This window comes from Pteropus vampyrus, unplaced genomic scaffold (assembly GCF_000151845.1).
Source record: "Pteropus vampyrus isolate Shadow unplaced genomic scaffold, Pvam_2.0 Scaffold326, whole genome shotgun sequence".
Lineage (NCBI taxonomy): Eukaryota > Metazoa > Chordata > Mammalia > Chiroptera > Pteropodidae > Pteropus > Pteropus vampyrus.
This window is the reverse complement of record NW_011889107.1, coordinates 2,178,567-2,203,716: the sequence shown is the minus strand read 5'-3', so window position 1 is coordinate 2,203,716 and position 25,150 is coordinate 2,178,567. Positions and strand designations below refer to the sequence as shown.

Sequence of the window (25,150 nt, the reverse complement as noted above, 5' to 3'; positions counted from 1 at the left end):
TTTTAGCAAGTAAGCTAATTTGTAAATATAGAATCTACAAATAATGAAGACCAAATGTATATTCAAAGAACCAGTTGAACCATGTCTACAAAATTAAAGGAAATTATGAGAACAATGTCTCAATAAGTAGAGAGTAGCAATAAAGAAATGGAAATTATTTTTAAAAAAATATAGAGATTTTGGAGTGGAAAAGTACAATAATTGAAATTACTTCTCTAGAGAGGCTCAATATCAGATTTGAAATTAGCAGGAGAAACAATCAGTAAACTCGAATGAAGGAGTCAGTTGAGATTATCCAGTCTGAGAAACAACAGAGCCCCTAAATATATGGGCTGCCAAATTGATTAGAGAAATAGACAATTTCAATATAATAGTTGGAGACTTTAATACCCCACTTTCAATAATGGATAAATGAAGTAGACGGCATAGAAATGGAAGGCTTGAGCAACACTAAACTAGCTAGCAGATCTCTGTAGAATTCTTTACCCAACAGCAACAGAATATACTTTCTTCTCAAATGCACATGGAGTATTCTCTAGGATAGACCACATATTAAGCCACAAAACAAACCTTGATAAATTTAAAAGGATTAAAGTCATATGAAATATGTTCTTGAGCCACAATGGAATGAAAGTAGAAGTCAGTAATAGAAGGAAATTTGGGAAATTCACAAATGTGTGAAAATTAATACCTTCCCAAATAAGCAATGGATCAAAGAAAAAAATTAGAAAATACGTTGAGATGTGATGAAAATACAACAAAACAAAACTTACGGGATGTAGATAAAGCAGTGCTTAAAGGGACATTTACAGTTGCAATATGTCAGTCTTAAAAAAGGTCTTAGTGACCTAAACATCTACCTTAAAAAACTAGATAAAGAAGGGCAAACTAAACCCAAAGACTGTAAATAAATGAAATCAGCACTGCAAAATAGAGAAAAGTAATAAAGTTGGTTCTTTGAAAAGATCAACAAAAGTGATAAATTTAGACTGAACAAGAAAAAGAGATTATTAAAATTAATAAAATCAGAAATGAGACATCACTATCAACATTACAGGAATAAAAAAGCGTTATAAGGGAATACTATGAACAACAGTATGCCAAAAAATTACACTTACTTAGATAAAGGGGACAAATTGTTAGAATGATACAAACAACTAAAACTGACTTACAAGTAAATCTGACAAGAGATTGAATTGGTAATTTAAAAACTTTACAAAGAAAAGCCTATACTCACATGGCTGCACTGGTGAATTATACAAAATATATACAAAAGAATTTATAACAGTCTTTCTCAAAATCATCAAAAAAATGGGAGAGAATACTTTCGAACTCTTTCCTGGAGGCCATTATTATCTCGATAACCAAAGACATCAGAAGAAAGAAAGCTACAGACCACTATCACTGATGAATATAGATGTAAAAATCCTCAACAAAAAACAACAAAACAAATTCAGTAACATATAGAAAGGAATATACAACTTGACAAAGTGAGATCACAGGAATGAACATAGGGTTGTTTTAAACCAATGAATATAATAACACCGTGTTGCAAGAATAAAGGACGAAAGCCATATGTTCATCACAAGAAAAACAAAAAGCATTTGATAGGATCCTATACCCTTTCACGTAAAAACACTCAAACTAGGAATGGCAGGGAACTTCTCAGCCTGATAAAGGGCATCTGTGAAAACCCATGGCTGACATTATAAATATAAAATGATGAAAGATTGAGTGGTTTTCCTCTAAGGTCAGGGAGGGAGAAGACAAGAATGTTGCTCTTGCCACTCTCATTTGATACTGTACTGGAAGTTTTATTTAATCAGGGCAGTTAGGCAAGAAAAGAAATAAAAGGCATTTAGATTAGAAAGAGGATGAACAACTGTCTATTTGCATATATCGTGATCTTTTATATAAAACAATCCTATAAGGGTTAATATACAGAAATCACTTATATACATCTAACAATGAACAGTGTAAAAATGAACTTAAACCCATGTACGATAGCATCAAAAAGAAGGGATTTAGGAACCGATTTGAAAATAAAAGTGTAAGGCTCGTACACTGAAGACTATAAAATGTTGGAAGAAAATCTTAAATGGAACAACATCCTATGGTCATGGAGCAGAAGACTTAATATTATAAACGTAGCAGTATTCCCCAAATTGATCTACAGATCCAATGCTATCTCTGTCAAAATCCCATGTTCTTTTTTTGTAGAAATCGACAAGCTGATCCTAAAATTCATGTGGAAATTCAAGGAACCCAGGATAGCCAAAACAATCTTGTAAAAAAACAAAGTTAGAGGATTCACATTTCCTAATTTCAGAGTTTACCAAAAAGTTACACTAATCAAGACAGTATGGTTCATTACTGGCAAAAAGATAGAAAGATCAATGGACTTGAATCATACAGTCAGTTGATTTTCTACACAGATGTCAAGACAATTCAATGGGAGAAAGAATAGTCTTTTCAGTGAATGGTTCTTTTAACAAGTGGATATCCTCTTCAAAAAATTGAAACTGGGTCATATATTAACTCCAAATGGATCATAGACTTAAATGTCATAGCTAAAACTGTAACAAAGTAGAAGAAAATATAGGAATAAATTGTGAAGACCTCAGATTAGACAATTGTTTCTTACATCTGAGACCAAAAACAAGTGGCTAAAGAAAAAATAAGTAGGACTTCATTCAACTTTGTGCATCAGAGGACACAATCAAGAAAGTAAAAAGTTAGTTGATTCACAGAATGGAAGAAAATATTTGTAAACTATATATCTTATAAAAGACTTAAATCCAGAATATATGAAGAATTCTTACAAGCTAACAATGAAAAAGATAATTCATTTTTTTTTAAATGGTTAAATGATTTTTTTTAATAGATTATCTTTTAGCAGTTTTAGGTTTACAGGAAAATTGAGTGGAAAGTACAGTTGCCATATCTCCCCCGCCCCCGCCCAGTTTCACCTATTAACATCTCGCCATTAGTGTCTTAAACATTTCTTACAATTGGTGAAAACCAATACATTATTATTAACTAAAATCTGTAGTTTACATTAGGGTTCACTCTGTGTTGTATATTCTATGGGTTTTGACAAACATATAAATGACATGTATCTACCATCACAGTATCATATAGAATAGTTTCACTGCCATAAAAAAATTTCTGTACTCTGCCTAATCATTTCTCCCTCCCTCCAAGCCCCTAGCAACCACTTTTTTACTATAGTTGGAATCATTCAGTATGCAGCCTTTTCAGACTTTTGTTATGAAGTAGATTTTGATAAGGAAGGATCTGAGGGAACTGGTTAGGATTTGCAAGAGGCTCAAGGCGAGAACATATTGTGGAATGAATGATCCTGAATAGTCTTTGAGATCCTTATAAGTTTTCGGCTAGTTCTGCTCACAGTCCATTCATTTCAATTGAGTAAATATTTACCACCATTAGAAATAAAACAATCAACATATTTCTTGTCTTCAAAGAGCACACAGTTGGGGAAAACTAAAGGTGTACAGTTTCCTTTCTTTTCAATAATAATGTATTGCCCATTCTACAGTTTAAACATCTTAATATAGCATATTGGCTAAGAGTGAACTCTGGAGCCAGACTGTCTGGGGTAGATCCTGGGACTCTTACTATCTGTATATAACGTTTGACAAGTGGCTTAACCTGACTGTGCTTTTGAATCTGTAAATGGGAATAACAGTAGTGTACCTGTATTGTTGGGTTGTTGTGAAAATTTAATAATTTGGTTTGTGTAAACTTATAGAAAAGAGCCTGGCATATATTAATACTGTGTAAAGGTTAGAGATATTATTAAATCACAACAGAACATTAGGGTAAAAGAAAGGATATATGACCTGCACAGTCCCACCCTTCTTTAAAATGGGACATATTTGCAGTAGTTATATATTGAATCCAAGCTGTGCAGTTAGTGTGTATAGACAAAATACTGGAATAAAATTCATCACATTGTTGACATTGGTTATTGAATTGTAATATCTAAGGATAATTTTTGTTTTCTGTATTTTTCTGGTTTTCTATAATAAACATTTTTATAATCAGGAGAAATCTAATAAATAGAAGTTAATCTAAAAACCATACTGATTTCAAGTCATCCCTTTTGGTTATATATCCAAAAGAGACAACAACAGCAAAATCCTCTGATTCTATGTAAAACCCAAATGATAAATTCCATCTTTTGCAGTCTGTCAGTAGTCATTATCCTCTATGGTACGTTTATGGAAATCAGCAAAAAGCATCATGTTCCACTATGCCCTCCTTCACATCGTTGCCTTTCAGAGGTCTTTCTTCTTCTCAGAGGAAGAACTCTATTCCAAAACTTAGGGCTTGGTAAGCAGACTGAATTTCGACCTCCCCCCTCCCCCACCCCCGCTCCCACCACTAACCTCCTTAGGAGGTTACGTTTGTGTATAGTGTGAAACTGCACCACTCTTTGACATGGCCTATGAAGGATATCTTCCATTGTGCAAATTAGCTCTATCTCTAACCTTATTTAATTCAACCTTTCACTCACTAAATGCCAGTTAAGTAGTAAATATCTCTTTACATCAGATAACCTTTTTCTCCTCATATGCTATGATTACTGTCACATTTAATAATCTGCTCATTCTGGCATCTTTATTCGGGCCATCCTGCCCTATACATCTAGACCCTGATATCCCCCCTAGAGCTATTTGCCTTGAAGCCTTCTTTCCTTACTCCAGTCCGCATTATTCCTGTCTTCAATCTGACCAATTTATTCATCCTGCCTTTTTATGGCCACTAAGTTATTTATCTTGTAACCTTTCATTTTAACAAATATTTATTGATGTTCCATGTGCCTGGCACTATTGTAGACACTGAAGATACAGTGATGAATAAAACAAACTTTTGCTCTCTTGGAACATATACTCTAATAAGGTGGATAGTAAACAAAGGTTTAATTATTGGATGCATGTCCTACTTGTCTTAAAAGGTATAGAATGTAAACTCCAGGGATAGAAATCATATTTAAGAACAAAAAAGTTATTTCAGTACCTATCCAGGTACAAGATAATCACTGAAATTCTCAAAAGCTTGTCTTTAATCTTCATTTTAATTGACTTTAGCTAAAAAGGATTTTGTGGCATGTATTTGGTTTTTAGTATGATGTTAAGCTATTTATTGCAAAAGGTTGAGGACGAGTAGTTAACCGTATTGTATTATTAGTTAGGTTATTTTTATTAGGTCATTTTAATTTACCTGGAATTTACTATTAATTTCTTTATCATACCTTGTTTTCCTCTATATGCAAGAAAATACAGGTATTTGGGGCAAAATACTAAGATTCTCTTCAACTAAAAAAAATAATGTTAACCACGTGCTTATTTGTCACGCAAAGATTCTGAAGCAGGTAGTAAGAGGGGATACCCTTACCTGTATTGAAGTAATTTATTTCTGTTCCTCCAATACCATGCCCACTCTTACTCTTTAGGCCCTTTTATGTGTTTATCTCCCTGTTTGGAACAATTTTATTATTTCACTCTACTCTTCCCATGGAGTATTCCTACTAATTCTTTAATTCTCATCTTAATTGTGACTTCATACAGGAAGTTGTTTTTGATCCTCCAAATTTGTATTAGATTTTTCTTACCAAAGGTATTTGGAAAATATTCTGTATGCCCCCATTGCAGCATTTAACATACATTATATTCTTAGTAATTCCCTGCTGCTTCATTCATTATTCCTGATTAGATTGTGAGTTCCATGAGGGCAAAAATCAAATTGTTTTGTTATTTCCAGTACTTTAGCACACTACAGGTAATAAATAGCTTTGATAGACACATACATTTTAACGTGTCTGCTTCCCTTCTTATGGAATTTTATGCACAGAGGATTTTGGATATCAGTCATAAGACTATGCTCGTATCTTCAAGGAGAGCCAAAGTAAATGCACATAAAAAAAGTAAAATCATAAAAGGTAAAGGCCGATGTGAGTCACTCGTTTAAAAGTTGTCCCAAAGTAGAATAAAAAATAGCCCAATTAAAAATGTTGACAAGATCTTGTGAATTCAGAGCAGAGGAGGAGATCATTGTATGCTAGAGTAGTTTATGAAGGAATACTTCATAATGATTTTTAATTGGATATTGAAGGATGAGAAGAATTGGCTAGGCAGGCAAGAGGAGGAGGGACTGTTAGGCTTATTCTGTACTAACTGTTAGACAGTGTTCATCTTTAGAATATTTGTGATAAATAAAAGTAATAAAACTATATATGCCTTATGAGCTATTAATCCATATTTTTCATATCATTTCCTCCTCCCTCATCATTTTAGGTTAATGAATTTTTACTTAAATTGTATTTCCTTCTTTCTTCACTTTTGTCCCTTTTTTCCTAACATTTTGGTTCCGTAAGATGAAAGCCTATAAGATATCTCTGAAATGTACTCCTTTAAAATTTAAAATTAAGGGCTTCCTTGTAGGAATAAAATGACATGACATTAGTTTTTTGTTTATTATTCTGATTATTTGCTACAGTTGACTTGAGACAAGAAGCAATCTCAGGCTCATTTTTTATTTGTGAAGCAGAAATAATATTTCTGGCCTGCCTTGCCAATATTACAGATTTATCATATTGATAAAATGAGATAATACAATAAAGTTATTTGAAAGGGATAAAAATGTTCTAGAAATGCAGTTATATGTAATTTCCATTCTAATTTATGTATTTGGCTTAGAGAATTTTCCGTACTATTCCTCAGCTTGAAGATGTTAAATTGCTACCAAAATTGAATTTTAGAATTCTTGATTTTTTATGGGAGCTTTAACATGGCGTGGATGGTAGATGGTGTTCGCTCTAGAACAGCTGTTTGTACTTACTTTGGAATTGTTATTTTGGTCCTTCACTCAATGCAATTTTAAGTGACCGTGTTGTGGGCGTTTCTTTCTCTGGGTGACCCTTCTGATTAATTCAGCTGTGGATGAGGACATGGTTGTTTTGGGCATCGATAAAATTTCATCTTTATAATGTATGATGAAGTCACCCCCCACTCCCCGAAAACTGAATCTAATTATGTTTTAGTCTTTAATAACTTAACTTTGTCCCCTAGTACAAATTTGCGTCGAGTGATCTTATATCTGAGAATGATCTTTCTAAATGCTTTCTAGTACTCTTAAGGTTCACTTTCTTCCCCCTCCCCTTTTAAAAATTTATATTTCATGAAAACAATTTTTAACAGTACTTTTAAAGTGCTCCCTATTTGCCATTCCCATTTGAAGCTTAACTGTAACTTTAATAGGTACATATACCATATTTCTTTTATTAAGGTATAATTGACATGTAACATTATGTTAGTTTCAAGTGTACAACATGATTCAGTATTTGTATATATTGCCAAATGATCACCACAATAAGTCTAGTTAACATTCGTTACCATATACAATTACATTTTTCTTGTGATGAGAACTTTTAAGATTTGCTCTCTTAGCAATTTTCAGATACGTAGTACAGAATTAACTGTAGTCACTGTGTTGTACTCAAGCATATTAATTCATATAGTAACTCTCTGAGGAAGGGTCTATTCCCATTTTACAGATGAGGAAACTGAGGAACTAAGTTACTGAGAAATTATTTAACTTATCCAAGGTCTTACAGCTAATAGCTATAGAGCCAGGAAGAGAATACACAATTTGGTTCTAGAATAATTACTTTTAACCACTACAGTATACTGTTTATTATGTCATCGGATTGTCTTTGAAAAGATTAGAAAACACAGAATTGTATAAGGTTCAGTTTGTAAACATGAGCTTTTTACCTGATAAAAAAAAAAAACTTGATTTTTTCCCTTCATCAGCACCTATTTACTGAGCATCTTCTCTGTTCCAGACACTGATAAGTGCTACATTTTGAACAAGATGTACATAGCCCCCGACCTCATAGATTTTATATTCTAGCAGAGAAGACAGTTGCTAATAAGTTGTCCAACTAATGATTGAATTGCAATTGTGATAAATGCTACAAAGGAGGAATTTGAGAGTAGAGTTTTTGATGGGGATTCTAATATATTCTTAGAGAAGGATCTGATGAGAAAATTGCATTTGAGCTAAGCTTTGAAAGAAGCCTTTCTATACCTACCTGAGGGTATGACTAAAATTAGAGACTTAGAACCATCACTTGGAACTGCATAGCACTCTGGAAGAGATGCCCTGATACACACCTCATTTGCCCTGTATATTTGCTGCCTGGTATAATTTACATTTATAATGCTGACATAGTCACAAAATGATTATGTTCTTTTTTCTGTTTGTTAAGACAGGAAAGTGATAAAATAGAGTGAGAATCTATAGAGGTCTTATTCTCCGGTTTACCAGTATACCAAAAAAAGCCCCAGAAAATTCTTATTTTCCCAGAGGTTTTTAAAAAAATTCTCATAAATAGTGTAAATGAAAAAGATATATTTCTAAAAGTATTTTAGTTGTTTGAAAAACTCACATAATATTTTTTTCTTAATTATATGAGAAAATGATGTGTTAATATAGCATTTGTATTTAAAAGTTTCTCAGTTGTCTTCCTGTAACCCTAACTGACAGCAAGGGTAAGCCTTGTATCTTTCTGTCTATAACTTGAATGACTTGAAAAAAATTGAAAATGAAAGTAAGAAGAAAAAAAAAAACAGGAAAAAAGTGATGGTACTTAAGGTGAAAATAACCTGAAGTTAATCTACATAGTTTGACTCATTTATATGATAGCAATGTTCATGAGTAATTTTTTAAACTGTACTAAAATGTTTTTTTTCTGTGCTCGGACTGCAGTAGAACCTTCTTATAGCATCTGTTTGCTTCTCTGTTTAATACTTTCTTATATGAAATATTTCACTCCAGAAGTCTCAGCCATCAGGTTATAGAAGAAAATTGTATCTCTTTAATTTTTGCTTCATTGGTTATCAAAAAATAGAAGAGAAGTTTTACATTATATAACAAAGTGTACAGGAAAGTCACCGTTTTCTTTTTTACTTGGTCATCTCATTTTTGATAGATTGCAAAGGTCGACTGCAAGGAAGTACTAGACATCATATGTAATCTGGAATCCGAGGGTCAGGATAACACAGCATTTGTTCTTTGTACGACTTACCTTACCCAGCAGCTCCAAACTGCAAGTGTATATTGTTCCTGGTGAGTATATTTACTTTTTATCCCCTGTATTTGTTAGTGCATTGTGTAGCATTCAGGGTCTATATAAAACATTGGTTTGTTTCAAATTTAAAGTGTCAGCAAATTAAATGATGACTTGTGAATAAAGTCTCGTTTATAAGCTAACCCATTTAATTAGTGATATCACTGGTTTATTCTTTTCTGGAAAAGTCCAAAAATAAAGGGTAAAATGTTTGAGCTCATCTTGATCATCCCATAAAGGGTTGTTTGTTAACTCCAATATATGCCCTTTTTTCTTTGAAGATAAAATTATGGCAGTATGAAACAAATTGGAGTTAGGTTGTTTTTCCTTACATTTATTACATCTTCTAATAGTCACTTTCCCCCTCTCATTTGGAAACCCATTAATTAGGTTTCTAGGTCAAACTTACATTAGAGAAGAAAATCCATTTGAATAGTAATTTCTTTTGCAACTTTGGTACTGTATAGCAGAATTGTATTATTTAGGTTTTAATTCAGTTTATATCTTCCTTGTTACTGAGTACTTATTGTTAAAAAGGAAACAGTGTATCCATGGTTCTTTCATTCTAACTGTATTGAATCTATTTAGGCCAGAGACAAACTGTGATACACAGGAAAACTCCAAAATGCAAGATTCTGTCAGTAAGAAATCAGATTAATGGTGTGGATAATGCTAGAGGAGATTAGAGAAAGGTGCTTACTATACACCACTGTTTAAAAAAGGTGTCAGGGAGGAGGTAGTATTTGAGCTTTAATTCAGAAATGGATTGGATTTGCATAATCTTAGAGAAGCTTTGAGTATTTCAGGACCTAAGAATGACTTGAAATTAAAAATAAGCATTTTGTTTATAGGAAAACCTAGTAAACACTTTCATACACTTTAGCCTTCATTCCTCTCCCTCTGGACCATTTGTGTGTATTTGTATAGTTTTATGTTATTAGTGTTTTGTATATTACTACATTTCTTTTTTTACTGTTTTATATAGAAATATTATTTGTGTATTCCACCCAGTTCTCATAATAATCATTGTACATATGAGTCAGTGGAAGATCAGAGAAATATTGTGATTGCTCGAAGTCTCAAGGTTAAAGTGGAAGCCCAGGGTTTTTCCTAATCAGTGCTTTTCCTCCATACAGTTGCTTTCTTGGCGCACAGCCAGAATTCAAATTGCAGTCTTCTACCACCAAGTCTACTATGCCAGAGTGTTACCTCCTATGAGAAAAGGAGATAGTGGGATAGAGACTTAAATATATTTCATAATAATCATTGGACATTTTGTGGGGAAACCCAAAAAAGAGGTGATATAAATAAAAAGAATGGTTAAGTAGCAGTGAGGTTTTTGATTACTAAATCAACTAGAAGAGGTTTTTTTCATGCGTTAAGAGATTATAGATTTTAGCTTCAGTAAAACAGATGTGTTCACTGGAGGAACAAATTTTTCTTGTTACAGTTAACTTCTTTGCCTATAATAAAAAAATATCTACTAGTTATAGCTAGGTTTTCAGTGCAGAGAATACATTAAGTCACATATGGGATGTGTTATAAAGTGTTTTAAAAACTGTAGTCACACAGTTTTTTTAGTAATCCTTGTCCAGCTTGCCTTTTATAGGACTCATACTCTCTTTCTCCCCTTCTTCACTCAGCAACCATTAGCCTTTCCAAGGATGTTAGTGGCTCTAAGATTAATGCTGTGCCCCTGTACCAGGAAGGGATTAAAAAGGATTTCCCTCTTGTTGGCCTCCTGAGGAGCTATAATGAATAAAGAAAATCTTAAGTTGCTTCATACTTTCTTAAAAAATAAGCCCCTTCCAAGAAATTCAGAGAGAAATAGAATCTAAAATTTCAGAATTTTCAAACTTTTTTTACCCTTCTATTGTTTTCAAAGGCTTTTTTTTTTTTAGTAGTGGGATATTTGAGTTAGAGTAGCCATAACATAAACACAGTAATTTTACAAAGGAAAATGAATCCCAGGAATTGTGATCAAATAGAATAGATCCTCTCATTGTACTGGAAATTTACTGAGTTGAAGATAGTGGACTTTATGGAGTGTTTGTCTAGGAGAGATATTTGTAAAAATATGACAGTAAAGTTGGTATATGATAATGAAAGCAGTAACTTATTTTCAAACACATATATGTACTAGACATTTATTTGTTGGAAATGTCATTCTTAAATGTGGTCACTAAGGAAGCGAAATGTAAATTATGTAACTATCACTCTAAACAGTTTTTTATTCTTTTAAAAATTTCCTTCAGAGATATTTTTCAAACCACATTATCATACATCTTATTACTTTATTGCAGTGATTATAGTATTGATCTCAAAAGATATATTGCTTAGTTTTTTGTTTGTTTATTTTGGTTTTTTTTACACCTACAGCACCTGGTGTTCCTAGGTGTCTCCCATCCAAGTACTAACCAGGACCGACCCTGCTTAGCTTCCAAGATCAGATGGGATCAGACTTGTTCAGAGTAGCATCGCTGTAGACCTGCTTAGTTGTTTTTTTTTTATTAACTTTGCCCCTTCAAAATTTTTGGCTGTCCGCAAAAATTAAAGAAGTGCTAAAGGAATGCATTCCCTATGGATGTCTGGCAATGGTCACATAATTAGAGTAGTCATTCTAGTGAGAAAGATAACCATTTGGAATGGGACAGTCTACATATAGATGTGTAATTATCACTACTACTTTAAAAACAAAATCATGCAGTTGAACCTTAAAACCTGTACACTAAGCTTTCAGTATTTGATAGGTTGACTTTTGCTTTCTGTAACATCTCTGGGTTTAAATCTTGTATGTTGTATGTTTGTGTCTTCAGATGTAATTATCTGTCTGTTCTCTCTTAACTAGACCAAATATTCTGCGGTCATCACGTATGTTGTCTAATTTACAGTTGAGTCCCCTGCACCTGGTGAAGACCAGATACCCATATGTGTTCTATTTAGCTGAATTTTGGAAGAATAAAAAAGAGGTCACATGAACTATATTTGTAGAAGTATTCTCTAGGGCATGGTCATTCCTTAATTCCACAGTTTTGTTTTGTTTTGTTTTGTTTTTACCCCATTTCTAAAGTGCCTAAATTCTGAATCTTTGTGACATATTAACTGGACGCCATGGGCCTCCTGCTATTATTCAGAAACACAGTGTAATTTAAAGTTTTTGCTTGGTAAATAGATTTCTGCCAAAATGCATTTCCTGCCATTTATAGATAAATTTCCTTTCCAGTTTTTATGAATTTATAATTTATTGATTTGAGGTAGGCAGTGGGATAATTTGAGGGTGCAGTTAGTTGTCTGAACATTGGAAGCCCCTATACAGTGGAATCATTTTTCATATATTAAATGGTTGTCCATTTTTAAAAATCATATCATTGTACTCATTGAAGAAATATTTGTTCTAGTGCTTGGATGTTCTAGCAGGCTACATGTTATGATTCATTGGTAAATTCATCGTTCCAGTTTATAGGTTTGAATGGATGATTAAAGTCACATATTGGCATTCTCACTAGTAATATACTGGTTGTCATGGTTTCAGGCACGTTTACATGTTCAGGCAGGTAATAGTAATTTTAAATCTTTGAATTGTAATGTGCAAATATGTATACAAGCATCAAATACCTTTTTTCCATCATGGTTATTTGGAGTTAAGATAACTAAAGCTTGAAATATTTAATTTGGAATAAATTAAGCCCTAGACATTCTGATTTTTTTAAAAAATTATTTGAGAGACCTTAATTCTCAGCCTGCCTTATATCAATTATCAGATTTGCCTAACTTTAAACTTCTAACTAGTTAATGAATTTTAGGTAGCAGATACTCTTGACCCTTTTATTTTCATAATGGGGTTTCACTGACTTTGATAATTTTGCTCTTTTTAAGTAGGATAGATTTCACATATATTTTGATAGATACTCCTTTTTATCTCTGAACATATGAAATTCTTCCATTTCCTTTCTTTTTCAGAATTTTGCAGTATTCTCAAAAGTTTTTATTACTAATGTGCTTACATCTGAATAAAGCGATCTTGTGAATTTAAAAATGAACAGTCATCCCAATTACTTGCCTGGCTAGTAGCTATTTGCAAAGCTGACCTATCTCAGATTTTTACTTTTTCTACTTGGAAAGCAACACTAGTTACCAAAGACAACTATTTAATGTTAACTTTATTCCTTAGAGCCCAAATTTGCTATCATTAAATATAAGCTTTCATGTATCTTTTGAGACAGAAATTCATTTCAATCTTTGAAGCAAGTGTAAGAATTTCACCTTTTAAAAAATATAAGAAAATATAAGTTCTGTAAATGTTTATTTTCCATCTATTATAAAAAGAGGTATGTTATATTGATTTCTTAAACTTTGGATTTGTAACCAGCTTCTTGGAATAGTCTGTATTAATAGGAATAATAAGACGTTAGTGTTCTAAAACTCGTTTATGAACATAATATGGTTATTTTTTAATGAAAATCACTTAAATACACAGTATGCAATGAAATTGTACAGAAAAGAGCCACTTTTTAAAAATGGTAATATTCTCTTCAGTTTTGCTAAGTAACTTTCCTTGCATTCACATTTCCCATATATACTAGCATTTCTATCCTGCGCATCTTCGAGTTTCTAGTGTTTTTCCTTGAGAGTTTTCTCTTAACCCATTCAAGCTTTTATTTAACTTATTCTTTTAAAAGCTTTTATTTGTTTCCATAGAGAATATTTGTGAGATTCTTGTATTGTAGCCTTTTCCAAGAGCGCCATTTTATTACTAAACTTTAAACATTTCAAAATACAGGCTTTAAGTAGCATCATGACATTTTAGAACTGGAAAAGGCAGGAGATTAATGTGGAGGAAAGTGTGTCATTAGAGTACTTATTGGTCGTATACATTTTGTTGGCAATGTAGCGATGTATGATGATCCCTGCCCACTAGGATAGTCAATGCAGTTACCAATGTAAGGGGTAAAACCTTTTGGAATAGGGTGGGATCGAAAGTCCTTGAAAATGTCAACATAAAGAAAGTAGTCTTTTGTTGTTTTTGTTTTTACCCGGACACAAAGAAGAAAAGAATCGGGGAAATTTTCAGGGAGGATTCTTAACAATTTTAACAGTTTGGGAAGAAGCAATAGGAAACATAGACAGGTTTTTCTTCTAGTTTTTGTTTACTGTCAATTTATTTTCGTAAACCAAAAAAAATGGGTTGGGAAGCTGAATACAAATTCCAGTTGCTTTAAATGTTTTACTTAATCTTTCTTTTTATAGGGAATTGACACTCTTTTGGAGTAAACTGCAAAGAAGAATCGACCCTTCTTTAGATACTTTTTTGGAGCGCTGTCGTCAGTTTGGTGTCATAGCTAAAACACAGCAGCATTTATTTTGCCTCATTAGAGTTATACAAACTGAAGTGAGTAATTTATGCTTTTTATGCTGATTATCCTGGAGGAAAGAAATGCAGGGGGAGTTAACTTTTCAGACTATTCATTTTAGATAAGAAAAAATGAGAAATAATGGGGTTTACTACAGTTATGGAATCAGACATATGTAGCTTTTCTGCAGATTGACTTCCTAGGAGTCCAGAATTTTTCTTAGTAGAAAATAGTGATTTAAAGTGACAAACCAAAATTTAAAAAAATAAAAATAAAAAAATAAAGTGACAAACCACTAGAAGAAGGGAAGATTGCGTTTCTTGGCTGTCTTCTCAACCACCCTATGTCTCCTTTTCCTAGAACAATGTTCTGTATTTTATACAGACAGATTTATTTGCAAATTAACATAATTACAAATGAAGAAAATATAATTGTATTTTTCAGCTTCTTGAGGATGGAATGATACAGTTTTCTGGGTTTTGGAGAAATAGAACAATTCCAGAATCAGCTACACAAATTGCAAACTTCTGCGCAAACAGGAAATAAATAAGGAATTTTTAGGAAATAAGTATTTCCTAAAATGAAATGAAGGGCCTTGTTTTTTGAGTTCAGCCCTTATAGATATGCTAAGACTACCAGCCTAGAGATTTGGGATAAATCCTATGCTATGCTCCATATTTATTTTGTTTTGATTTTGGTATCTACTCATGACTGGTCTCTCTATATACCCATAGCTATAATGGCTCATAGATGTGTTTTGTGGGTTACTACTTTGACAGCATCCAAGGATTGTTTTAATTTTTATTTTTTTCCCCAAGGATTGTTTTTATACTAAAGTCAAGGTACAGTTTTATCTTTGATATTCCTTACCTTCTTTAATGTAATAGTCTGTATCCTATACTTTATTTGAAATATGTTGATCTAGTTTTCTCTAATGAAGATAGGAAAAGGTAAAAACAGTTATCAGAAGCAAATCCATGGTCAGATAAGTTAGGTGATAATTATTTGAATCACTGAATGAAGTTGTATCTATCACAGAAAAAACATGTTAAATCAATTATAGAACTTGCCTTGTTTAAAAAAATTAGTGATACAAGTGGCCTTAAAAAGTTTTGTTTTTTAATCTTTAAGGAAAGTTATTAATTTTCATTGCTGCATAACAAATTACCACAAAGTACTTTAAACAACAGCCATGTATTAGCTTACAATTTTGTAGGACAGAAGTGTCTAGCACAGTGTGGCAATGTTTGCTGCTTAGAGTATCACAAAGCTGAAATTGAGGTGTTGGCCAGGCAGAGTTTTTATCTGGCGGCACTAGGAAATCCACTTTAAGCTCATTCTTATTGTTGAGAATATTCAGTTCCTTTTAGTTACAGAACTAAGGTCCTAATTTTCTTGATGGCTATCAGCCACAATCTGTTTTCAGCTCCTGGAAACCTCCCTCATTCCATGCCTTTATTTTGAAGCCAGGTAAGGCACAAGGAATCCTCCTTTGAATCTGACCTCCTCCAGCTTCCAGACTTAGATTTTAAGAGCTCAAATGATTAGGTCAGTCCCACTTAGGTATAATGCCTATCTTAAAATCAACTGAATTGGGGTCTTAATCTGCACAGTCCCTTTTGCCACATAACATAATCATAGGAATAATATCTCATATTTACAGGTTCTACTTACACTCAAGGGAAGATTATACAAAGGTGAGGGTTGCTGGGGGCCATCTTCGAATTCTGCTCACCGCAAAGAACCAAAGAACATGAGAAAACTGCTGGAGGACTAGGGAAAGTGGGTTTCTGACACAGACCAAGGAATTTCCTACACATCTATATAGGAAAACCAGAACCCATTTCCCTTTAATTCTAGTCTAGGATACTTTCCATTATAATCCTTACTTATGATATTTGGCTTTAACAGCAAAAAAGATAGAGACTGGATAGAAGGGGAGTGAATGTAGAATTTCTTTTAAATTGAGAGACTCACCTCTAGCTTTTTAAAAGAGAAGTGATCTAACCTGTATCAATTTGGATCTAGTTCTGCTTTGAATTATAGAAATCCCATAATAGTACTGGTCTAAAGAAGTTAGAATTTTCTCTCTTTTTCACATAGGTGGATAATCCAGATAGACCGGCCAGCGTTGCATTAGTGGCTCCATGTATCTTTTTGTCTCCTGTCAACACATAGCTTCCATCTCATGTTCTAAAACTTTTCAAATCTCAGCTATAATGTCTCCGTTCCAGAGAGCAAGAAGGGAGGTGGTGGGTGTAAAACACACTCTGGCAGACCTTTCCCCACTCCCTCCAATACATATAAACACATACATGTGGCCACATCTAGCTGCAGTGAGGCTAGGAGATATATTCATTAATCCAGGTGACTTTGTAAACAGATAAAAATCAGGTGTTCTGTTTTTGTAGAAGAGCGGAAAGGATATTGGGAGACAGCTAGCAACCAGTTACAAAGCCCATGGGATGGAAAAGGTTAATTATGCTAAAAAGCTTTTGTGGGCATGAGGGCATTAAGTCTCCTGCAGAAGGTACAGTGTATAAAGGGAGGGCCCTGTAATAGTGCCTCTTTCGTTTTCTGGGCTTCAGTTTTCTATAAATAAGGAGCTTAAATTAGATCATCTCTTTAAGGTGCTTAGAGTTGTTAAACTTGGATTCTGACGAGAAAGTCATAAGTAGAAGGGATGACTTGAGAGAATCCAGAGTCTCTCTCAAGACTTTCAAAACAGTATGACAGAATGAATGTAGATGTGGTTATACTTTGAAATGGAAAGTATAAGAAGAGGGATCATCTTGAATCCATTTCATTTGCCTATGGGACACTGATGGAACATATGGTACTACCATTTTTGTAAAACATGATTGTCTAGTTTAATCCCCTCTCTTTAGTAATAAAGCTAAAAATTAGAGATGTGCGATCTGTAAGGATCATACACCTAGTTCACAGCAAAGTCAGAACTAGACCATAGTTATCTTGACAAATTGCATAATGTGATATAAGGTTGTGATTTGTCAGTCAGAGCACAGAGGACTTGGAGAAAGCCATGTACATTTTAAAATAATTCATAGGTTCTCAACAAGTTATTAATACTTAACTTTTTTGTAAGACTATGAGATAAATAGCTAAGAATGTCTATTTTTTCTTAAACAGCTTAATCTGGTTGAAATGAAAAAATTTGTGAAATCAATAAAAACACTTTTCAAAAAAAGAAAAAGCTAAAAATACCATTATACATTCTGGACAGATATACCAAGCAGTTGTTAAAGGAGTTAATATATTAGAATTAGGATATTGAACATGGAGCTGAATTCTGAAGAAATTTATGGACATGCATAAGTTGGTGGATTTTTTAGCTCAAGGAACAGAGTGGTTTGGCATATAATATCAAGGACACATGGGATATGGTCCAGTTAGTTAAGCTTTGGAGTCAGTGTAGGCTATAAAGTGATTAAGAACTCAGGCTCTGGAAAAAGATTGCTTTACATTTAAATCCTTGCTCCTCTGCTCACTATCTAGTGACACTGGGCAACTAACCTTCTGAGCCTTGGTTTCTTCATCTATAAAATAAGGATAATGTATGCAAAGAGTTTGTTTAGAATAGTGCCTAGGATGTAGTAAACGTTTTATAAATTGATGGCAATTATTTTGTGTTCCCAGCATTTTGAATGGTGCCCAACATGGAATAATTGTTTAGCAAACTGATTACTGATTTGAACAGTGGAATTTATCCTCAGTTATTTTACATGGTATTCTGTTGAATATTTACTATGTGCCAACATTGTAGTAATCACTTTATATTATCTTATTTTGTTTTTATAACAACTTTAGGAGGAAAACCTAATACTACCATTATTATCATTTTACAGATGAAGAAACTGAGGCATAGAGGAGTTAAGAACTTGTCACTGTAGTGAAGCTGGGGTTCAAAGGCAGTCAAAGTCTGACTTGAAATCCTGTGCTCTTAAGTAATGCATTTTAAGCTATTCTGCCATATGATCCCGCTTTTCTTTGCTCATGTTATTTTCACATTCCATTTCAGCCTCTCATTAAAAAAAAAAATCATCTCGTATGCACTAGCCTTGTATCACAAATGACCAGGTCTTTTTCCTGATTTTTGACTAGTTCCTGAGAGCCTGCTGCTAGAGAGAGATTTTCTAATTTCTGTTATTTTTCCATGTTGAGATTCAATACACCTGTAACTTTTTTAGGAGGAAATGAAGCAAGTCATTTGTTTTAGCCTTGAGGTTTTAAAAACACCGAAGTGTTGATGACACATAAGTTTCTTAAATTGAATTCTATCTTAGACTCAATTTATATGTGTGTTTCTTATTGCACCTATTTATTTAAGTCCTGTTCTCCTAGCCTAACTTAAGACAAATCCTCTTTTGAATTCTTTGGTGTCCTTATTTGTCCTGAATTCATGTGCCTTTATTGTTTACATGTTTGGCGCGTAGGTAAATTCCTTGAGGGTTAGGACTGCTCTAATATGCAGTTCCTTATAAAGTCGGATACTTTATATATGAAAGTACATTGTTGTTAATGTTTGTAACATCTAATCCAGTCCTTTGCATGTTGAGACAAGCATCTAAATGTAACTTGCAGGAAGAGAGAGTTAAGATAAAATTTAAGAACTCCAGTTAACCAATGTCACCATAAAAATAAATAAATAAATTTTAAAAAATTTAAGAACTCTAAAAATTTTGAGAAATATATATACACATACATATATGTACAAGGTATATATTTCATCAGTGAAAGTTATGTAATGTTTCTATAAAAAAATTAATTACTTCCCTGCTTATCTTATAGGCACAAGATGTCGGTCTTGGAGTGTCGATTTTACTGTGTGTCAGAGCTCTTCAACTGAGATCAAGTGAGGATGAAGAAATGAAGGCATCAGTTTGTAAAACAATTGCTTGTCTTTTACCAGAAGATTTAGAAGTTAGACGAGCCTGTCAACTTACAGAATTCTTAATTGAACCCAGTTTGGATGGGTTTAATATGTTGGAAGAACTGTATTTGCAACCAGATCAAAAATTTGATGAAGAAAATGCACCAGTTCCAAATTCTCTTCGATGTGAGCTCTTATTAGCTTTAAAAGCCCACTGGCCTTTTGATCCTGAATTTTGGGACTGGAAAACTTTAAAACGACATTGCCACCAACTCCTAGGACAAGAAGCATCAGATTCTGATGATGATCTAAGCGGCTATGAAATGTCAATAAATGACACAGATGTTTTAGAGTCATTTCTCAGTGACTATGAGGAAAGTAAAGAAGATAAACAATATAGAAGAAGAGATTTGACAGATCAGCACAAGGAGAAAAGAGATAAAAAACCCATTGGTTCTTCTGAAAGATACCAGAGGTGGCTTCAGTATAAATTCTTCTGTTTGTTATGTAAACGGGAATGTATAGAGGCCAGAATTCTTCATCATTCTAAGATGCATATGGAAGATGGAATTTACACTTGTCCAGTTTGCATTAAAAAGTTCAAGAGAAAAGAAATATTTGTTCCTCATGTGATGGAACATGTTAAAATGCCACCAAGCAGAAGGGACCGCTCTAAAAAGAAATTACTATTGAAAGGCTCTCAAAAGGGAATTTGTCCCAAGAGCCCCTCTGTAGCCGTGGAGCAAAATCAATCATTGAATGAGCAAGCCAAAGGAGAGTCTCACGAATACGTCACATTCAGCAAATTAGAAGATTGCCACCTGCAAGACAGAGATTTGTACCCATGTCCTGGCACAGACTGTTCCCGTGTGTTTAAGCAATTTAAATACTTAAGTGTGCATCTTAAAGCTGAACACCAAAATAATGATGAAAATGCCAAGCATTACTTGGATATGAAAAATAGAAGAGAGAAGTGTACTTACTGTCGACGACATTTCATGTCTGCTTTTCACCTGCGGGAGCATGAACAAGTGCATTGTGGTCCTCAACCTTATATGTGTGTATCTATAGATTGCTATGCTAGGTTTGGGTCAGTGAATGAACTACTTAATCATAAACAAAAACATGACGATCTGCGTTATAAATGTGAATTAAATGGCTGTAATATTGTTTTCAGTGACTTGGGACAGCTTTACCACCATGAAGCACAACACTTTAGGGATGCATCTTACACATGCAACTTCGTTGGCTGTAAAAAATTCTATTATTCCAAAATTGAATACCAGAATCACCTCTCAATGCATAATGTTGAAAGTTCAAATGGAGATGTGAAGAAATCAGTGAAACTTGAGGAACCTATAGCAGGTGAAAAGCAAGAGGGTATTGATCAGCCCCATCTACTTGACCAAACTGATAAATCACATTTACCTGAGGATCTTCTTTTTTGTGCAGGACCAGCTAGTTCTCAAATAGAAACTGCAGAAAATCTGAAAGAAAACAGTGACAGTAATTCTAGTGATCAGTTAAGTCATAGCTCTTCAGCTTCTATGAATGAAGAGTTAATTGACACACTGGATCACTCTGAAAACATGCAGGATATATTGTTATCTCATGAGAAAGTCTTTGCGTCCCCCAATTTAAAGGAAAAATGTTCCAATGTGGCAGTCTGTTTTGATGGGACTAAGTTTACCTGTGGTTTTGATGGCTGTGGTTCCACGTACAAAAATGCAAGAGGGATGCAGAAACATCTACGAAAGGTTCATCCATACCATTTGAAACCCAAAAAGATAAAGACAAAAGATCTCTTTCCCTGTTTGGATAATGAACATAATCAAACAACTGTAAAGTTTGATGCAGAACCTAAACCCAGCTCAGACACAAACAGTGACTCCCCAGATGAAGGTCTAGATCACAGAATTCATACTAAATGTAAACGAGAACACCAAGGTTATTCTTCTGAAGCCTCTATTTGTGCTTCTAAAAGGCCTTGTACAGAGGATACCATGTTGGAACTTCTATTACGCTTGAAACATTTAAGCTTGAAAAACTCAATAACACATGGATCTTTCTCAGGGTCATTGCAGGGGTACCCATCCAGTGGTGCTAAATCTCTTCAGTCGGTTTCACCTACTATCACAGACCTTAATTTTCAGAATCAAGATGAAAATATGCCAAGTCAGTACCTTGCACAATTGGCAGCTAAACCTTTTTTCTGTGAGCTTCAAGGATGCAAATATGAATTTGTGACCAGAGAGGCTTTATTAATGCATTATCTTAAAAAGCATAATTATTCAAAAGAAAAAGTCCTCCAGTTAACCATGTTTCAGCATCGATATTCCCCATTCCAATGTCATATTTGCCAAAGGTCATTTACAAGAAAAACACACCTTAGGATTCATTATAAAAATAAACATCAAATTGGCAGTGACAGAGTAACTCACAAACTGTTAGATAATGAAAAATGTGATCATGAAGGCCCATGCTCAGTAGACATTTTGAAAAATGATTGTTCTGCTGAACTTGGAGGTGATCCCAGCAGTAACGCTGAGAAGCCACACTGTCATTCTAAAAAAGATGAATGCAGTTCAGAAACAGATTTGGAGTCATCTTGTGAAGAAACAGAAAGTAAAACATCTGATATTTCATCACCAATAGGTAGCCACAGAGAAGAACAAGAAGGAAGAGAGGGGAGAGGTAGCAGGAGAACTGTTGCTAAAGGAAATCTGTGCTATATTTTGAATAAGTACCACAAACCATTCCATTGTATTCATAAAACTTGCAACTCCTCATTCACCAATCTAAAAGGCTTGATTCGCCATTACCGAACTGTACATCAGTACAACAAAGAACAGTTATGTTTAGAGAAAGACAAAGCAAGAACCAAAAGGGAACTTGTCAAATGTAAAAAGATATTTGCTTGCAAATATAAAGAATGTAACAAACGTTTCCTGTGTTCCAAAGCTCTTGCTAAGCACTGTAGTGACTCTCATAATCTAGACCATATTGAAGAGCCTAAAGTGCTTTCTGAAGCTGAATCTGCAGCAAGGTTTTCCTGTAACCAGCCTCAGTGCCCTGCTGTTTTTTTTACATTCAGCAAGTTGAAGCACCACTTGATGGAACAGCATAATATTGAAGGAGAAATACATTCGGATTATGAAATTCATTGTGATCTTAATGGCTGTGGCCAGATTTTCACCCATCGCAGTAATTATTCTCAACATGTCTATTACCGACATAAGGACTATTATGATGATCTGTTTAGAAGCCAGAAAGTGGCAAATGAAAGGCTACTAAGGAGTGAAAAGGTATGTCAAACAGCTCTCACTCAGGGGCATGAACAGCAGACTACTAGGAGGTCATTTAATGCTAAGGCTAAAAAATGTGGCTTAATCAAAGAAAAGAAAGCTCCAATTACTTTTAAAACAAGAGCTGAAGCCCTCCATATGTGTGTGGAGCATTCTGAGCACACACAGTACCCCTGTATGGTTCAAGGATGCTTATCTGTGGTGAAGTTGGAGAGCAGCATAGTGAGGCATTACAAACGTACCCATCAGATGAGTAGTGCCTACTTAGAGCAACAGATGGAAAATCTTGTCATTTGTGTTAAGTATGGTACCAAAATTAAGGAGGAGCCCCCTTCTGAAATAGAGCCCTATATAAAGAAAGAAGAAGAAGGAAGCTGTGAATCAGAGTACACAAAGCACAGTCATTCCACAGGCGACCATAGCATATCTGTCCAGAACACTGATTCCCTTCATCCAGGTGAAAGGGATGGAGGTCAGAAAGGATGTACAGAAAGCAAACAAGTATTTGAGGCAGATCCTCTTCTCTACAGAGGAACGTTGAAATGCAACCACAGTTCAGAAACCACTTCCTTGGAGCAGTGTAATATAGTTCAACCTCCTCCTTGTAAAATAGAAAATTCCATACCTAATCCTGATGGGACTGAAAATGGGACTTACTTCACAAGTTTCCAGCTGCCTTTACCAAGGATCAAAGACTCAGAAACTGGGCAGCAAAGTTCAGGGCAAGAAAACACTGTAAAAAATTCAGCCCATGTCCCAAAAGAGAATTTTAGGAAGCACTCACAGCCCAGATCATTTGATTTGAAGACTTATAAACCTATGGGATTTGAATCTTCATTTCTGAAATTTATTCAAGAAAGTGAAGAGAAAGAAGATGATTTTGACGATTGGGAGCCTTCAGAGCACTTAAGTAATTCTTCACAACCCAGTAATGACTTAACAGGGAATGTTATGGGAAATAATATGGTGAATGACAACGACCCTGAAGTTGACATACCTCATTCTTCCAGTGACTCTGCAATTCATGAGAACTTGACTACAATCCCACCTTTAATAGTAGCTGAGACAACGACAACAGTTCCTTCCTTGGAAAACTTGAGGGTCGTATTGGACAAAGCATTAACAGACTGTGGAGAGCTTGCCTTAAAACAGCTTCATTATCTTCGGCCAGTTGTTGTCCTTGAAAGATCTAAGTTTTCCACACCAATTTTAGACTTGTTTCCAACAAAAAAGACAGATGAGCTTTGCGTAGGAAGTTCCTAAATTGCAATTTTGTTTTTGAAACAGACTGGCTCCAACACTGCAACATGGGGACAATTGCCAACTCGAACAAAGGCTGAGAACCAGCTATACCATTGTTTAGGGTAGAATAGGCTGTGTATTTACATGAATGTATAATATCTATGTCAGCACTATTGGCTGAGTCCATTAGCTCTCCAGTTGGTTTATTGATTGGGTTTTTTGTTAATTAAAAAAAAGAAATGGAACTGTACTCTTGTTTGGTGCTAATTAATACATCAAAATATATTGGGGCTTCCTTTTTCAAATTAAGTGTGCATGATTGTATATGGAACAAATACTAAAATCCCAGGGTGGGAGGGCTAGGGAAAGGGATATGGAGTTCTTACTTGACTTGAATGTGCACCTGAGGGTGCTTTGTGTAATATATTGTACACTACAGCATCTTATATTTTTTGAGTTGAGTTTCAATAAATTACAATTTTTCACCCATTCCTTGTTTACTCATAAAGAATGTTCATGCCACACATAAACTTGAATTGCACTTGTATTTTCTAGAATGTGCACTTATATTTTACCAGAGTTTTCCATTTCGTATTAACCAAACCATTCACGTTTTGAATTACTATTGTCCTAAAATATTTTTGTGGGAAGAAAATTCTCACATTGAGTAATTAGCTTTGGGAGTCAAAATAGCTCCCAGAAGAAGATGACCGGGGTTGTCCAGATAGAAAGGAGAGGGTATGCCAAGCAGAACATGAAGGGCATAGCAAATTCAGAGGTATGAAGTCGTGTGTCCAGGGAACTACAGATAATTTGACAGGAGTAAACAGAGCAGGAGTACCAGCATGAGTGAGATTTCTTCTCGAGATAGATAAGCAGGAACCAAACCATATGAACACTTAAAGAGTTTGGACTTGAGTCCTTAGGCAGCTGAGAGCCTTTGAAGGATTTTAAACAAAACAGTAATTTATAAATCACTTCAAATGAGTGTGATTTGAGGGGCTGAGAATGGAAACAATAGGTAATAAGATGAAGTAATTGAGGCAGAGGTAGTGAGAGTACTGACATTTGCAGTAGAGGGAAGAGTAAATGAAATTGAGAAATTTAAAGAGGATTGGTGGGCCTTGGAGAGTGAAGAAAATGTTTTGAGGAAAACATAAGGATTCAATAGTGATGCATCCAGTTGCAGTGGGACTAAAGGGAA

At 34.3% G+C, this 25,150-nt stretch overlaps 1 protein-coding gene and 1 pseudogene across 3 annotated transcripts in view; one reads left to right on the top strand and one right to left on the bottom strand.

Moving 5' to 3' along the window:
• Positions 1-24,435, top strand: part of RLF (rearranged L-myc fusion) — a 66,584-nt gene extending 42,149 nt beyond the window's left edge. For all 3 annotated transcript variants that reach the window (XM_011377976.2, XM_023521971.1, XM_023521972.1), the window contains 3 exons: positions 9,020-9,156; positions 14,405-14,546; positions 19,318-24,435. In XM_011377976.2, the coding sequence (XP_011376278.1) occupies positions 9,020-9,156; positions 14,405-14,546; positions 19,318-23,967 (4,929 nt within the window). In that variant the 3' untranslated portion in view covers positions 23,968-24,435. The remainder of the gene's footprint in view (positions 1-9,019; positions 9,157-14,404; positions 14,547-19,317) is intronic.
• LOC111730667 lies at positions 11,528-11,645 on the bottom strand (annotated as a pseudogene).
• Positions 24,436-25,150: the final 715 nt, after the last annotated feature.